The sequence below is a fragment of the Cyprinodon variegatus genome, unplaced genomic scaffold, assembly GCF_000732505.1.
Source record: "Cyprinodon variegatus isolate N-32 unplaced genomic scaffold, C_variegatus-1.0 Scaffold39, whole genome shotgun sequence".
NCBI lineage: Eukaryota > Metazoa > Chordata > Actinopteri > Cyprinodontiformes > Cyprinodontidae > Cyprinodon > Cyprinodon variegatus.
The window spans coordinates 1,287,012-1,303,299 of NW_015150492.1; the positions used below are offsets into that span (position 1 = coordinate 1,287,012).

The 16,288-nt window shown below is 37.9% G+C and overlaps 1 protein-coding gene across 10 annotated transcripts in view; it reads right to left on the minus strand.

Annotated features, from left to right (window-relative positions):
- Nucleotides 1-7,259: 7,259 nt before the first annotated feature.
- Nucleotides 7,260-16,288, minus strand: part of greb1l (growth regulation by estrogen in breast cancer-like) — a 66,518-nt gene continuing 57,489 nt past the window's right edge. For all 10 annotated transcript variants that reach the window (XM_015369931.1, XM_015369939.1, XM_015369938.1 and 7 more), the window contains exons 24-34: nt 15,447-15,552; nt 14,932-15,078; nt 14,702-14,841; nt 14,425-14,586; nt 14,094-14,298; nt 12,090-12,252; nt 10,953-11,180; nt 10,737-10,878; nt 10,418-10,618; nt 9,950-10,088; nt 7,260-9,338 (exon numbers count right to left, since the gene is read on the minus strand). In XM_015369931.1, coding sequence (XP_015225417.1) covers nt 9,175-9,338; nt 9,950-10,088; nt 10,418-10,618; nt 10,737-10,878; nt 10,953-11,180; nt 12,090-12,252; nt 14,094-14,298; nt 14,425-14,586; nt 14,702-14,841; nt 14,932-15,078; nt 15,447-15,552 — 1,797 coding nt within the window. In that variant the 3' untranslated portion in view covers nt 7,260-9,174. The remainder of the gene's footprint in view (nt 9,339-9,949; nt 10,089-10,417; nt 10,619-10,736; nt 10,879-10,952; nt 11,181-12,089; nt 12,253-14,093; nt 14,299-14,424; nt 14,587-14,701; nt 14,842-14,931; nt 15,079-15,446; nt 15,553-16,288) is intronic.

Genomic DNA, 16,288 nt, shown 5'->3' on the forward strand with positions numbered 1-16,288 from the left:
TTTTTTCTTCATTCATCCATACCGCTTCCCGCGCCCCCCCTGCAATGGCATTATGCCCCCCCTAGGGGGCGCGCCCCACACTTTGGGAACCACTGTTTTAGAGGAACATTTGAACAAACAACAATTTTAGCTTATAATACTGGATTAATATGAAACCACTGACATTTGCAGTTATTAAAATTCTCCATAATTCAACCACAATAACTAATTCCAGCACAACTAGATGTAAATACTCTAGGATAGCTAAGCTAAAACATTTCACAAAACAGGACAAAACAGAAACACACCTACTTTAAAGTGTTGTGTGGATAACAGTTTGCTTAATGCATCCACGGAGGCAGTCGGTACATAATGCCAGCTAATTTATATAAGGGTGTAACATTACTTTGGTAACATTAAAAAAATAAGTATATTTTGATGCCAACAACTAAGATCAAAATAATAATAACAGAAAAATGACTACTTCTATAGGAAATTCATGATAAACACTCACAGAATGAAATACATTTTTTAGTTTTTTTTTGCTGATACAGGCACTAACATTTCTTTCCTGTTTTTTTATCATAGCAAGGCAAGGCAAATTTATTTGTATAGCACAATTCAGTACAAAGACAATGCAAAGTGCTTTACATGGTTAAAATATAGGAAAATAAAACAGAATCAAAGCAAGTAGGAAAAAAATTAAATATAAAATGCAGAAACAAAAAGGAATATTAAAAACAGTTGGACTAAAGAAAATAAAAAAGTTGAACTAATGATGTTTCAGTTGAACTGTTTAACTAGAACAGTCGAAGGCAATCCTAAACAAATGTGTTTTTAGTCTTGATTTAAAAGAACTCAGGCTTTCTGCACTTTTACAGTTTTGTGGAAGTTTGTTCCAGATAAGTGGAGCATAGGAACTAAATGCTGCTTCTCCATGTTTAGTTCTGGTTCTAGGTATGCAGAGCAGGCTGGAGCCAGAAGACCGGAGTGGTCTGGAGGGTTGATACACTGATAGCAAGTCTGTGATGTATTTAGGTGCTAAGGAGATTTATAAACTAACAGAAGTATTTTAAAGTCTATTCTCTGAGGGAGCCAGTGTAAGGACTTTAAAATTGGGGTGATGTGCTCTACTTTCTTAGTCTTAGTGAGGACACCGGCAGCAGCGTTCTGGATCAGCTGCAGCTGTCTGATCCACTTTTTAGGCAGACCTGTGAAAACACCGTTGCAGTAATCAATTCGACTGAAAATAAACGCATGGATTAGTTTTTCCAGATCATGCTGAGACATTAGTCCTTTAATCCTGGAAATGTTCTTCAGGTGATAGAAAGCCGACCTTGTAATTGTCTTTAAATGCTTTTGGAGGTTCAAGTCTGAATCCAGTACTACACCTAGATTAGCCTATTAACTTTTCACTTAGCTTTTTACTTTTTTCTTCACTTGTTAACTTTTTTTTAAAGTTTATTTACAGTAGGTAATATATCAACTGTTCACCTAATTGGTCAAATAACAAAATGACATGTTTAGCCACTAGCGGCATCTTTGCTTAATTGATTGGATATAAATCTTGAGTTTCTAGACCTCACTGAGGGATGGGGGGAACTCCATTTGTAAGGGGTATGCACGTGATTAAAAGAGTAACTTAAATGAAAAACCTTTTTCTTTATCTGTAATATCAGGATTTAATTTTATTCAGTAAAATTCTTACTAGATTTACTAGTATTTGCTGAAATATTTTATAAGATTGAACTGAAAACTGAAAAACAATCCTTACTGGAAGTGTAATTTGAACCAAACCTAATGATTTAATTTAGTCCTCATGTTGAGGTGGTTTAAGTTGTTGCCTATAAAGGAAGGGACCTGGGTTGATTCCTGGTTTCTGGCATGTCTGTCAGCAGGTTCTAAATACTTGATAAAGTGACCCCTGAATAAGGGAGCAGCTGAATACCGAATAATTAAATCTGTTTCATTACAAATGGAATTTTTATCAAGACATCTACAGCAACCAGATTTGCACTGTATTTAATGGTACTGTAGAGGTGGAAATGGGAGTTGCTGTAGACGTTAAAAAAAATGTGTCATCTGGTTTTTTGGTCTCCACTTTCAGGTGACCAACATTATACCTGCAAAAGTGACCTAGAAAGGACCGTATAGTGGGCAGTGACCAGATTCGTACTACGCTTACCTATGGCAGTCTAAATGAAATGCGCTGTAGACGTTTAAACAAAGACATCGTCTAGTCTTGTACTCTGCAAAGGTGATCTAGAAGAGTCCTTATTATAACGTGTCTTTACGCAGGGAGTATGTTGAGGAAATAAAAAAAAAAATCTATACCTTTACTGGATATCTTCAGGATGTTCAAACAATGGAACGCTCAAACATTTACCTTATTGGACGATGTGTAGACATTCCTTATCGGTCATGGACCCAATATAGACATGATCTGTATGCCCATCAAGCGTCTGTTTAGTGAGAGGGGAGCGTGTACTTTTAGAAAACTCAGAGATATAACATCTGTACAGAAAAGTCTACCGTTAACATGGCAGGTAGAGACATTTCTTTAATGGTGACAGTAGAACTGTACTGAATTTGACAAATTTTACTTCTCATTATATATAAACTAAGGGTTCGAATAGCAATTCCAAGCAGGCAGATTAGGTTTAAAAATGTCCAATCACTGAAGTAGTTATAATGCAGACAACACATCTGTTGGCATTGAAGAGATGATACAAAGAGGCATGTTTCAATCCAGAGAACTCATCTACTTTACATCTGCTTTCAGTTGGCATGCTGCTTGAGGGCTGACTGAAGCTTCACATTTAAGCAAATATGCAGTATACTGATGACAATCTACTGACGTGATTAAGTTTTACCTGTAGATATTCTACATGCACTTTGATTTTTAAGTTTCTGTTTTCTGTTTGTCTTTTGTTGAGTTTCACGCACACCAAATAGTTTTATGGAGGATATGGAGAAAATTAGATCCATGACGAGGAATGTAAAATTGCACTATTAAGTTGATACTACCATGCCTCTAACTGATGCAAGGCACTTATTTCAATGGAGCCATGGAAGTGAAAAGCCTAAAGGCTCAACAGAGCGGAGTGTGAACGCCATGAAGTTCACTTTGTGAAAAGCTGGTTATTTCTGTGGCTCTGTGGTTACTTGATACAGCTTGAGTTAAACAAAGTAATATGTGAGGACATGGTTTGCACATTGGCTGTCTGAAGTGGTGTTTGCTGCTTTAAAAGATGTGCAGTTTATATTGTTCCCAGTCATTTTTGCTCTTCTTTGCCAACAATGATCAATGGGCTGGCTACCATTAATGAGTTGGCATGGAAGAACTGAACCATTTTGACTGGTGGCCAGAATTTCAGTAATAAATCTGCATGAAACTAAATTACTACATTTTCCTGTGAAGTTTCCTGGTTAATATGTTTTGGAAATTCGCTGTATTTCTCCATCAAGTCCTGTAACTGTAGCACCGAAGACCATTTTGTTTTCCTTGTTGTATGCTGCATTTAATTTTATATGGCACATAAAAGAAGACAGGCAGACATTTCTTTAAACCGTGCAGCAATAACATTTTGAGTCTTTAATATAAGTACTACTGTATTGACATGATCATCATTAGTCTATTATGCTGTACTTATTAAAATATTAAACTAAAAGTAGTTCAATTTGATTCCTGTGTCCTGTGCTTTTGTTTACACTACATATTCTCTGCAGTGTTGATGAGAATATATCTATGATGTGATAAAACCTTTTTTTTTTATTCCACAATTAGAAACTTACAGAGCTCCTCTCTTTTTTCTCAAATGGACCCCCTAAAACATCATACAGAGGGCAAGACATTTGACAATCTACCATTTTAGAGGCTTTGCTGCAGCATTAGTGTGTGACTGCAAGGTCTCGCATCACAACATTAGCTTTTGGTCTCTGGAATTGACTCAATCCTCACTCACTGGCTTAACAGCTGAAGGGATATGCATCGCTGCAGTGGTGGATGTTATCCATGAAAGGCTAACTGTAATCCTGCAGTACTCTACTTACCTAAAGTGCATTCTCCCAATAAGTCTTTAGAGAGAATTGTGTTTTTACTCTGATGGTGTAGGGAAGCATTTCACTGAATTGATGTGAAATTAGAATGAGTTTCTTTTTTTTTTTGTTACTCTAATGGTATAAAAAGCTTATTTTCAAGAATTATTGGGGAATAGGATTGCTCTCTGTTCAAATGCCATAATATAAAATTCTAATCATGAGACAAATCCCCCCTCCCTCTTTCCCAGGACCAGGTACTAACTGCTGTCTTCCTTAAATCAGTTGATATAGTAAGACGTTTTCTGCCTTCTTTAGAATACAGTATTACCAATTTTCTAACTGTTCATGATTCCCCCACAGGAGTTTACAATAATCTTCTCTTTCCTTAGACTAAAATCTTGTTTTGTAACAACATTTTGAGGCTTGTGGCAAAGAGAGTAAAAAAGATTCAGGTTGAAAAAACTATGGTGCTTTAAACTGAGCACAGGAATCCGGGGATGTGCATACAGTCATTTTATGATACTAAAGACTGTACTAAGTCCAACATAAACTGAATTAAGTCTGATGTAGTGCCACCATCAGCAACAGGAGAATGATTAATACAGCTGAAATAGTCAGGAATCTGGTGCAAGAGTCTACAAAGCTAAGCACTAAGAAAAACAGATTAAACATCATAAGGAAAATTCCAACTACCTGTGCATCTAAAGATATGTACTTAGCAGAAGCCCTGAAAAGCAAGTGAGAACAAAATCTGGATTAGAAAAGTTCGAATTTTTCTTTCTTATTCCTGGCCTAAAAATACAAGTTAATTATTTTTTTTGTGTGTGTATTGGTGGAAGAAAAAAAAATGATATAAACATATACAGTGGTCTGTCATTTATTGTGGGGGTTCAGTTCTGAAAAAGCCCTGCAATAAACAAAATAGCTAATTTAATTTTTATCTATTCAAATACATGTTAAGGCATAATTAAAAACTGTACTTAGATAGAAAACTTTTAACCAGTCTGACTATATGATCTGGTTGAATTGTCTCTGTAGAGTGCCTTGAGATTACATGTGTTGTGAATTGGCGCTATAGAATAAAATAAAAGGAATTGAATTGATTGTGGTTTTAATTTAGCGCCTCTAGTTACTAGAGTCTAGTGGCAAAAATGTATTAGAAAAACTTATTAGCCTTTTATTTTTTTTCTCACTGACCTTTCAGAGCATCTGTAGTACTCAGTAATTAATAAACAGAATATCGTGTTGAAATGTTGTGTTAAAATGTTCTTATTTTGTCACGTTTTTTTTAAGAGGCATCAGAAAGTCTAAAATCCTTTGGAGTTAACTGTTATTTGGGTTAATCCAGATTTTTACATTTTCTTTATAAGCTTAATTGACAGGCATTATGGTGCAATACAGTTATTACTGGTCTGTCTTTGTCATCCCAATCTGCCAGGCTGCAAATAGTCATGTGACATAACACACAGGGGTTGTAGGTAGATGGAATGTGTGCTCTAATATTATCTCACAGGAGCTGAAATAGTACTGTCCTTGGACCAGCAATGCCCCTGTGCCCTTGCAGCACTCTCAGAGAAGATTCCAGCATTCATTAGGAGGCCATTTCCCCTATGGATGATTAGCTGGGTCATTGTGCATGGATACAGCTTATCAGGAGAGGTGTTGAGAGAAGAAAAACAGTAGACAATGCTTAGGAGAAAAAACAAAAGTCTGTGCTCAGTCCCTGACTGAATAGGTGCTTAAAAAAGAAAGGATTTCTGGATTCTAACCAAACTTGAACCCTTACATGAACTTTTAACTACTCCAATAATGCTTTAAATGGACTTGAAAACTGCATTAAAATACTAAAATTGTATTGTGGCTGGCTGCTCAGTGTCACAGTGGGTAGCACTGCTGCCTTGCAGGAAGAAGGTTCTGGGTTCGATTTCCGGCCCAGGGTCTTTCTGCATGGAGTTTGCATGTTCTCCCTGATCATGCATGGTTACCTCCGGGTACTCCGGCTTCCTCCCACAGTCCAAAAACATGACTGTTAGGTTAATTGGCTTCTCTACAGGTGTAAGTGTGTGTGTGAATGGTTGTTTGACTCTGTGTTTCCCTGCGATGGACTGGCGACCTGTCCAGGGTGTACCCCGCCTCTCGCCCATTGACTGCTGGAGATAGGCACCAGCACCCCTTGCAACCCATTCGGGATAAGCGTGCTAGAAAATGTATTGTGGCCCCTGGCCTCTTAAGGCTGTGCAGGGTTGTTTTTGTTATGCAGGTTCAGCTGTGACAGAATACCTTCCTTGTTGGCTGCCTGAAGGCTGCAGAGGAGCAGTGACCTCATTGGACTAGCAGAGGATTGTCAAGCCAATCAGACGTTGATGAGGCCCACCTACACCATATAAAATGTTTCTGAAAGCATTTAACTGGGGGACAGCGAGAAGGAAGAGGTTTTGTTAAGGTGTTCCCCCATTTTTGGTGTTTACAACTGCTTTGGGCAATTTTAACTATTTGCTCTTTCTTGTTCTTTTGTTTGAATCTGCTTTAGGTGGACTTATGTTTGGAAAGCTTGGTGCTCCCTTTTGTCTTCTTTTGGGTTGTTTTGAGTTTACTTTAGAGTCTAAAGTTTAGACTGACTTGTTTGGACATTTTGTAATTTAATTTGCACTTAACCATTCTTGAATTTGTTGCCCCTTTTCTTCTGTTTTAATTGGGTTAAGTTGTATTGTATTTTTGTTTTGTGAAGCCATCATTTGTAGTAGATAATTTTACATTCCACTTATTTTCTTTGGACACATTTTTATGTTACCGCCTCTGAACCCATTTACCTTGTCAGTGTAACAAGTACTTTTGAATCACACCAGAGAAAAAACAATATCAGAAAGTGAAAACATTTATTTGACATCAACTTTTTATTTTAATGTAGATAAGTTACCTTTACAAATATGCCCTAAAAAAAATTGCATTTTAGGCTACCGTACTCTACGTAATTAGCAATAACATGTAACCTCTCTTCTAAAATTTTTGGGTGAATGAAGATTTTTCTTTACAATAACCTGATAAGTCTCATTCGGCTGGTGAAAAGTGGTCCATTTAAAGTGGGAGACTTTTTAATTTTGAAACACTGCAACACTGCACCAGTTGCTTTTCAGAAAGTAGGTCTATCACCCCTTGCCGCTAATTTGGCTATATAATATTTTTAAGTTTTTAAGTCTGTAGTATATGAGAAAAGTCAGACAAAAAAGCAAAAACTCAGAAGTCATTTTTATTACATTCATGTTTTTTTCAACAATAGGACTCTACTGTTATATTATTCACAGCCAGCAATCACAATGGTAAACATGAGGTAGATCAATCAGGCACCAAGGCTACCACCGAGCTGCAAAAGACATCGAGACACATTTCAGTGAAGATTGTGAGAGCAAGTTGCATATTAAGTATTAAATTATTAAAAAAGAAACCAATTGAATAGACCAAGTCTTATGGAATAATTATGAGGGGGAGGGAGTTGTATTTTAACAAGTAACTTGAATAGTGCAAGTTCACATCTCCGACCCCTTAATGACATTCAATAGATCTGAAATAACATCCATTTGGGTTCCTGTGCAAAGCCTTCATAGATGTTCTTGAGGTGGGAAGTCCCCCCACCTCAGCATGCAATCAAATATCTAACTTTACCATGATTATCAGTCCAAAATACTTATCAAATAAATAAAAAACTCCCCAATAGAACTACATTTCATTTATCAATGAAACTTCAACACGTGGACAAAAAGGGATACAAACATATTTTCATAGATCTAGGTAGATTTCTTCTTGCCTTTTTGAAGCATAAAATGCAGAAAGACGCAACCAAAACTATACTGAGTAACACAAGGCTAAAACATAACATCAACCGTCAGTGGGGAAGGGGATGGCATAATATATTAGTAATGTAAACAAAGATTTCAACAGTACAGAAGAATAAATTCAAATTATTCCTTCTAATTTTACTCAAACATTTCTTTGTCGTGTCATTTTTTTTCTTCATTCTGATTGGTTGTTATGACAGTATTTGTGTCTGTGTCAAACATAATTAAGGCATTTTCTTTTAACAACCCTGTGGAAAATGAGAAAAAAAAAATAAAAATACAAAACACTTTTCAAGTATGCCTTTTCACCTGTGTGTCACCTTATCTTACTTTAATTACCCTTCCTATCAATTGTGTGGGAAATCAGTTTAAGCTACACAAATAGCAAACGTACGAGCTCCCTCAGAACACAATAGGATCCAAAGTCCTAGGCACAGTCAGCAGCATGACAAATGGCAGTGATGAAGCTTGATTATGACATTTTATCTGTCTGACTGTTCAGGATTTTAGTCAGCAAATGTTCATAGTTTATTCTAAAACATGGGCTGCTCTTTCTGATTGGCTTTACCATATTGGCAGGGGTTAAAAAAAACATCTGGATTTTAAATAACGGATGGAATCTACATTCTTTAAACATCACAGCTTGTAAACTTCCTTAGCTGTGACAGAAATTGAGTCATTTAGAAAGCAAAATCCTCTCTCTGCTTCTTCTTTGATTGTTGATGCCATGTTCATGCTTTAGAGGCAAAGTAGAGAAATTACATCTGATAAATCAATAGTCCCCGACTCTTTAATTCCCAGTAGAGGAAGAGAATCAGCTACATCTGAAGATGGAAACTGCTTGTTAGATAACCTTAGTGGTTATATTATTACGCTGTAGAGCATTGATGAGCTTCTTGGAGTTTTAGAAGCTGAGCTGGAAAGCAAATGGAGAAGGCAAGGTGCAGCTGAGTCTTTGGTGCCAACATAAGTTAATGCACAGGGAGAAGAAAACGTAACGCCTTAAATCCCTTAGATCTCCCTCAATTTGAAACCCTGAGTTAAAAAGAAAATGTATGTCCAGATGTGGACATACTGGATTCAAAGTTCATGGATCCTGCAACAGTCAAGTGTTGGATCCATTTTGGCCAAAAACAAACAAAGGTTCAATAGAGCCTTTTTTTTTTTTCCCCCGGCAACAGTTTTCCTTTTGGTAAAAACAAGCTCAACTGGAGACGAGTCAATGATCAAGAATCAAACAAACTGTTGTTAAGGAGATCTAACACCACTCCTACATGGGACTGGGTTATCCCAGCTTCAAAACTACTGAACACCCATGGGTTCAAACATGGCGGCCAGTCAGGAAGTAGAGGGGCCGATCCTCACTGCAGTTGGCCGTCTGGAACTCGTCCCGCAAACGGAACTGCCACTCGTCCTCCAGCTCCAGCCGGACGATGGTCTGACGCAGAGAGCTCCGGTCCTGACAGATCACACAGAGGGTGGCACCTGTAGGCAGAATTCAGGCTATTAATGCTCCGTGGAAAAAAAACTAAAAAACTCATGCTGTTGAACTTTCTCACAGCCTTCTATGTTACCACCACATACTTCAATGTATTTTTAAAGGAGAACAAAAAGCAACAGGCTGGCAGATCTGACAGTGGGCACATGAGAGGAGGAGCTGCAGAGGCCCATAGCTCAGGTGGAAAGATTTGACAACTTCGATATATTCAATTTATTATGAAGGGGTGGACTGAAAAAGGGTCAATGCTGAAAGACAGCATAAGCCAAAGTTCTGTTTGTAGTTTATTATACTATATTTTATCACAAGCTGCTGAAATGTTGAGGATGAGCAAACCCAGAACACTTATTATTATGTTATTTGTATGGTGGTGGCAGAACCATGGTGAGGGAAGGCTCTTCTTTTACAGGGATATGAAAGCTGGTTGGAATCAATAAAGGGATGGATGAAGGACCTGCAACTGCGGTGCACATTATGAAGGTAGGTTTTTATAGGAAAAAAAAATTTGTCCTAGTCTTTCAAATAAATCCCATTTTAAATCGAATGAAGGACGTGGCTGTAATGTGACACATAGGGTCACAGGTAGAGCTTCTGTCACCTTTCAGAAAGCGGAACTTCTTGAGGAGTCCGGAGACGACAAAGGAGTCACAGAGGTAGAGCAGCAGGCCGCTGAACACCAGACCCTGATGGTTGAGGTTGGTGGAGTGTGGGCGAGAGTTGATGTAGCACACAGAAATCTGTCACAAACATGAAGGGCATTAGTACTACAAGGGCAATGTAAGTGGGTTTGATGAGAACAAATAAATCAGCATGTTGTGTGGAATAGACAAAAAAAAAATCTTTACGTAAGTAGTTTGTGCTGAGGTTTTGATGAGTCATATGTTATATAAAGTAGATGCCTTGCTAGCATTCATTGCCTGCACATGCACTTATTAGCAGGTCAGAATGTTCTTTGCCATACAGACAGGCATTCAGTGTGGCCCAGAATTATTTAACAGAACAAAATCTTCAAACTTGAAAATAAATAAGTACAGTAGGTATGAACAGGATCTCTGAGGAGAATTACCTCTGGACTGAGGTTGAGGTAACTATCGATGGACAGAACTGGGTTATTTCTGTTCTGGACGGCCTTAGGAAATAATCTGTGGCTGCAGCTCTGCAGGAAGCTTTCCAGCAGGAACTGGGCCGGGGCGTCCAACAGGGTCTGTTCGCTGTCTGGGGCACAAACATACTGAGACGGGCTGATTGAAGCCTTGTTTTCAATTTCCTGAGGAGGAACACATGAAGGTATGGTAGAGTTAGGTTGTGTTTATTAGAGGAAGTAGGTCATTTTTAACCACTCTGAAGGTCAAAGGGGTTATAAAAAAAAAAAAAGCAAGACTTACCACCAGCTTTGGTTTAACAACAAAATCTTTGTTCCCACCAACTGGAATGTGTTTCTTCATCAGGGAGAAGTTGTTGAAGCAGCACATCAGCAAGCCGCTGCTGTTCACCCTCAGATTAAAGTCCACCTCTTCGCAGCCATACCTGCTCACAACAGCAGCGACCAACGATCACAAACACAGCACTGGTTCCAAACAGCATGGCGGACATGAACCTACCGATTAAGGTCATACTGAACGTTCTGTGTCAGGTCCACGTTCAGGAGGACAAAGTCATGGAGGTGACAGCGACTGAAGGGGTTACGGGGAGGCCTGCGAGCCAGGGTGCTGCTCCACTTACGGATGCCGCACATGGCATACAGGGAGATCTTGGGTGTGTTCTCCATGTGCTGCAGCACTGCTTTCAGAGACACGTTGGTGAGGGTTGAGCTTCCGTCAGATGATTCGCTGAGAAAGGGCAAAAAAGGGGGTTCAGACTGTACTACTTTAACATGTCTCTAATTTAGCTATGAATAGAACTCTGAAACTTTTAACAACACACAGCCTTACACAATGTAAATAAGGAAACATGTAAATCATTGAGCTATTTGGCTAAAATGGAAATGAGGTTGAGAAAAGCTATTATCGCAGGATAGTGCATGATGTCATGGATTTGAATAGTTTTGTTTGTTTTTTCACGCCGTTTGTGGTTTGAGGATAGTATATTATTAAACACCATTCTAAGAAGCTTTAGCAGGTTTTTTATAGAACATTTGAATTAAATTTTCTCAACAGATAGAGTTTAAGATGTATATTTTAGATGTATATTTAAGGTCATCAGCTTGGAAACTGTACATTTATCTTTGATATTATATAAAATATAAGAAAATCTCACGTTCTTTTTAAGAAATGTTTATGTTTTCTCCTTTTTTAACCTCTTAAAGCCTAAACCTTAGAATGTCTAACAGAAAAAAAACAAAACACTTTGAATCATTTTGAATAATCTAAATTACATGTTATTTGTTTCATTAATGATACATTACAAATTTCTACACAATTTCTGTTTACTATATGTGAATGACAATATAACTCAGTTTTAAGAACAAAGATATCATGTTGATATAGAGGCCTTAAAAAACTCGATCAACTTAGTTTTAAACGGTTAAAAACTAAAAGTAAAATATAAACAAAAGTAAAAAACTATGTATATTTAAAGGTCATGCAATATATGTATCTCTATACAACTTTAATTTAGCTTGGCTCAGGGTAAAACGACTCTTTGGATTTTAAATATTGCAGACCCCTTGGACTTTCTGACTAGTAATGATTCTCTTCACTTTTTTTCTCTAAGCAAGGTTATTTCTGCCTCACTGTTACCTTCCATCTGCCGGCTGGTGGCTGTTCCACAGCACGCAGGAGTCGTCCATCATGACAATGAAAGGCCATACGTCTTGTCTCTTGATGCCTTGCTCCTCCAGGCGGTTTCTCTCCAGCTCTAGGTTGTGGTACGACAGCTCTTTGATCATGAAGCGAGCAGCACCTTAAAAAGACAGGAGCCTATTGGTCAGCCTGATTTATACTTCTTTAAAAGTTCAACTTCCAAAGGGTCATTAAACCATAGCAAATTTCTGATGGAATAAATGGAAATACCCATTCTGCACAGTATAGCTAGGAATTACACTTAAAATGTAAACCATTGCAGTTTAATAAAAAAAAAAAAATCAGCTTTTATGATACAGAACACAGTAAATGTGGAGTGTGGATAAAGAACGGTGTTTGAATGAATACTGGCAGGAAGCCATGTCAGTTTTAGGGGTCAAGGTGACACAGCTGTCATCTGTCAGAGTGCAGCTTAGCTTTGATTGGCTGCAATTTAAATCACCTTATTATGCTGTGTATGTTATCAGAAAGGATGGCTTCCTCAGATTGGCTAAAAGAAGCTTTTACCTTTCACCTTCTACAAACCTGCCCTGAGTCACAAGTGTAATCAGCAATGACCCTGTCGGCTCAAACGTAGCAGTTATTATCAGTGTGATGGGCAGTAAACAGAAGAATTAGGAAACCCTCTAGCAAACATAAATATAAATATTTCCAGACGTGAAGATTATTTATACATAAATAGCTCACAGTTATCTAAAAGACAGACCGAAGGAAAAATGTGTTCGATCTGAGTGTTTATTTTTGTAGATATTAAGTGAAATGATTTAAAATCAGGATTTCATACTAGATTTATCTAAAATAGTCTGACAAAGTTACTTTCAAATTGAATATAATTTTTTTCTTCTCTTTTTCTTTTATTTAAGTTCACTGTTTTCTGTATTTGTGAGAATCAACAGCATTGAAAACTACATAGATGAGCATCTACATCTGGACAACTGTAGAATTATACAGCATGTTATACATTTATTGGGGAGTTCAGTGCTTCCCTTTTAATTAAAAAGAAATTTTTCCTGCCCCCCACCCCACTAGCAATCTTTTAAACAAAGAACATTAAAATGCACTAAAACATATTGCAATAAAATAAACTACAGTCCCCTTTAAATAACAGAACCACCAGTTCTACCATGCCCCCTGCAATTACACTGAATGCATCCTGAGTGGGTGCCCCCCCACACTTTAGGTGCCACTAGGTTACAATATATTAAACACCTTCAAATAGAATGTGTCTCTTGCAGCAGTAGCTCATATTCACCATATCAGAAGAATTCAAACTTAATGTCAATTAATGATCAAACTAAATTAATTAAGTGACTCTTATTGGAAGTGCTAATGGATACAAACAAAAGACTATGTGCAAAAGTAATCACCCTTCATGATGGATTGACATTGGCATTAATTGACTTAAAACCATAAATCCTACTCTACCAGATATTGTTTTCACTGCTTGAAAATTGTGATTCATGTCTAAAACCCTCCAAAATTAAAGAATAAAAGTCGTTCTATAAAGCAAATAAATCAGCCCTCTCTTTAGGCCAGTTTAGGCGTCACATTGAGCTGCGGAAAGTGAGTGCACTGCTCCATTCAAGAATAATGAGATGCATACATTTACACTAGCAACTACTTTAAGAACACAGGAAAGGCAGTAAAAGACCAGAAAAACAAACTTAAATTGTACACATTTATAAAAGTTTTATAAAAGTTTTACAGTTTTCTATCCCTTACAAAGAGGTCAAAAGGTGGTTTCTTCCTCGTTTTACTCTCAGCCTAAAACTTTGCAAGAAACATAAAAAGCTGATAAGTAAATTTGTTAAGGAACACGGCCATTTTTGGCAGGTGAAGCAGTGTTTCACATGCTGGCCTTGTTTTTATATTCAGCAGCAAACATTTCTGTTGGATTAAAGTTTGAGTTTACTGGACCTGCTGAGCCATTACGATGCTTACCAACTCCAGCGTTGTTGAACGTCGCCGGCAGGACGAGCAGGATGTGGTTGGGCCAGTACTTCCTGTAGTGGGGCATCTCAAACTGCTTAACTACAAGGATGTGCAGATGAGCGGCGCCCTCCATGGCATGGAAAAGGTTCAGCAGGCCGTGCTCTTGGCGTCCTGTGGTTGGGGTGAAGATTGGACTCTTCAAAAGCTCAGGGTCCTGTAAAGAAACACAAAGTATGTACATTTGTTTATAGTATCATAACTCAACCTAAAACTATATGTTGATGACATCTGCGTGAACTTATTTTATCCATCTTTGAGTGAAAGGGATTATTTCTCTAACCTTTGTGGAGACCAGAGGCAGTCGTAAACTCTCCAGATGACTGCCCTGATGGCTGAATACAAAGTGCTGCTCCTTGGCTTTAGGAATGAAAAACTGGAGCTGGACTTCCTCTCCCAGCATGGACGAGCAGAAGGTGAAAGCATGTAAGGAGCACTCCGACAACTGTAACAACAGAATTCATTCCATTTGAGAGATGATGTTAGAGGATCTAAGTAATAAAAATCAGGGGCAGGAGGGGAGCTTCTGTTGATGTCTGAAGGTGTGATCTGTAGCTCACCTGTGTAGTAGGAACCGCCTCACAGTACTGATGACACTGCTCACAATGGTGAAAGGCATTATGGGCAGCAAACCTACTCAGGCGTATTGACTTTGTCGCTCTCTTGCCCTGTGTTTGGTTCTCTCCTTCTTTCTTGAGCTCTGCAAACAAACAATAAGACTCGTCTTTATAATGCAGAAGTTCTCCTTAGCAGGTTAAAATCTTTAACTCATTTAGTGTACATTTCTGACCTTTAAAGAACTTTGGCATCTTGTCAGAATAAACAGGGCTGGCCTTCCTGAATTTAGGATCCCTGGGATTGGGGTCAAAGGGCAGCTTTCGAATGTCTTCGATGTCGGGCCAATGTGTGCTTGCTTGGGTTGTGACATCTGTAGTTTCTGCCATATTGGAAGAGGGAGAAACATTTCTCAGCACTACAATAACACAGCAGGAGCCATGTTTTTTGATTCAATTTAATCTCAGTTAAATTATTTGAAATATGAAAATAAAACTTTTTTTTTTTACACATCCTATTTTTAGCACATGAAGAATATAACAATACATGCTTAATCCTAGCTTCACAGGAATGCTGCTGATAGCAATATCAAACTTTACTCTGATTTATAAAAACAATAATGTCTCCCCTACACCGAGCATGCTCTCCGAACGACATCAGTCCATTAACATATGGCTGTTGGCAATTACTTCAATAATACTACACTGAAAAATTATTAGAAGATTTAAGTAGGCTACATGTGAGTCCTACCATCCTCCTCATCTTCTTCGTCATCATAGACGTCTACCTCCAGCAGCCTAATGAGCATACGGAACAGGATGCGTAGAAACTGCAGGTAAGCACCAGTTTTTCCAACCTGGCAGGGGACAAGAGAAGAATAAAATAATTAATATATGTCCAATCTATCCATTCATCTATCTATCTATAAATCTATCTATCTATGATCTGTCTATCTCTCTGTGATTGTATGCCCTCTGGACTCAGTGCGGGAAGTGGGAAACTAAAGGATCTAAATGAACATATCTGTTGGATAAGGTCTCCAACCCCATGCATGAAGCTGCTGCAGAACTGATGAGCTCCTTCAGTGACAGACTGCTGCACCCTAAATGCACCAGAGAGCGTTATCACAGATCCTTCCTCCCAGCAGCTGTAAGTGTTTATAACCATAACTGTTCCCAACAACCTAAATAAGTTGTTACATTCAGGTTTCTACTTTAGTTAACTAACATGCTGCTGTCATTTTGGACATCTCTGATGTTGCTGCTATTTTTCAAATATCCTATACTGTAAAAATGTCCATAGCTGTATATTAATTATTTATTCTCCAGGGTGCACAATTTTATATTGTTAAATTAAATCACTTTACAGTACAGTATTTTAACTCTTCACAATTATGTAACTCTAATACACTTTTCTAAGGTCCACATTTGTGTGACCATTTTTTCTAGAATCTTTTGTTGCTGTAAAAACCAGAATTTCCCCATTGTAGGATAATAAATGAATTTTCTAATCCATCCATCCATCCATGAATTTTCTAATCCATCCATCCATCCATCCATCCATCCATCCATCCATCCATCCATCCATCCATC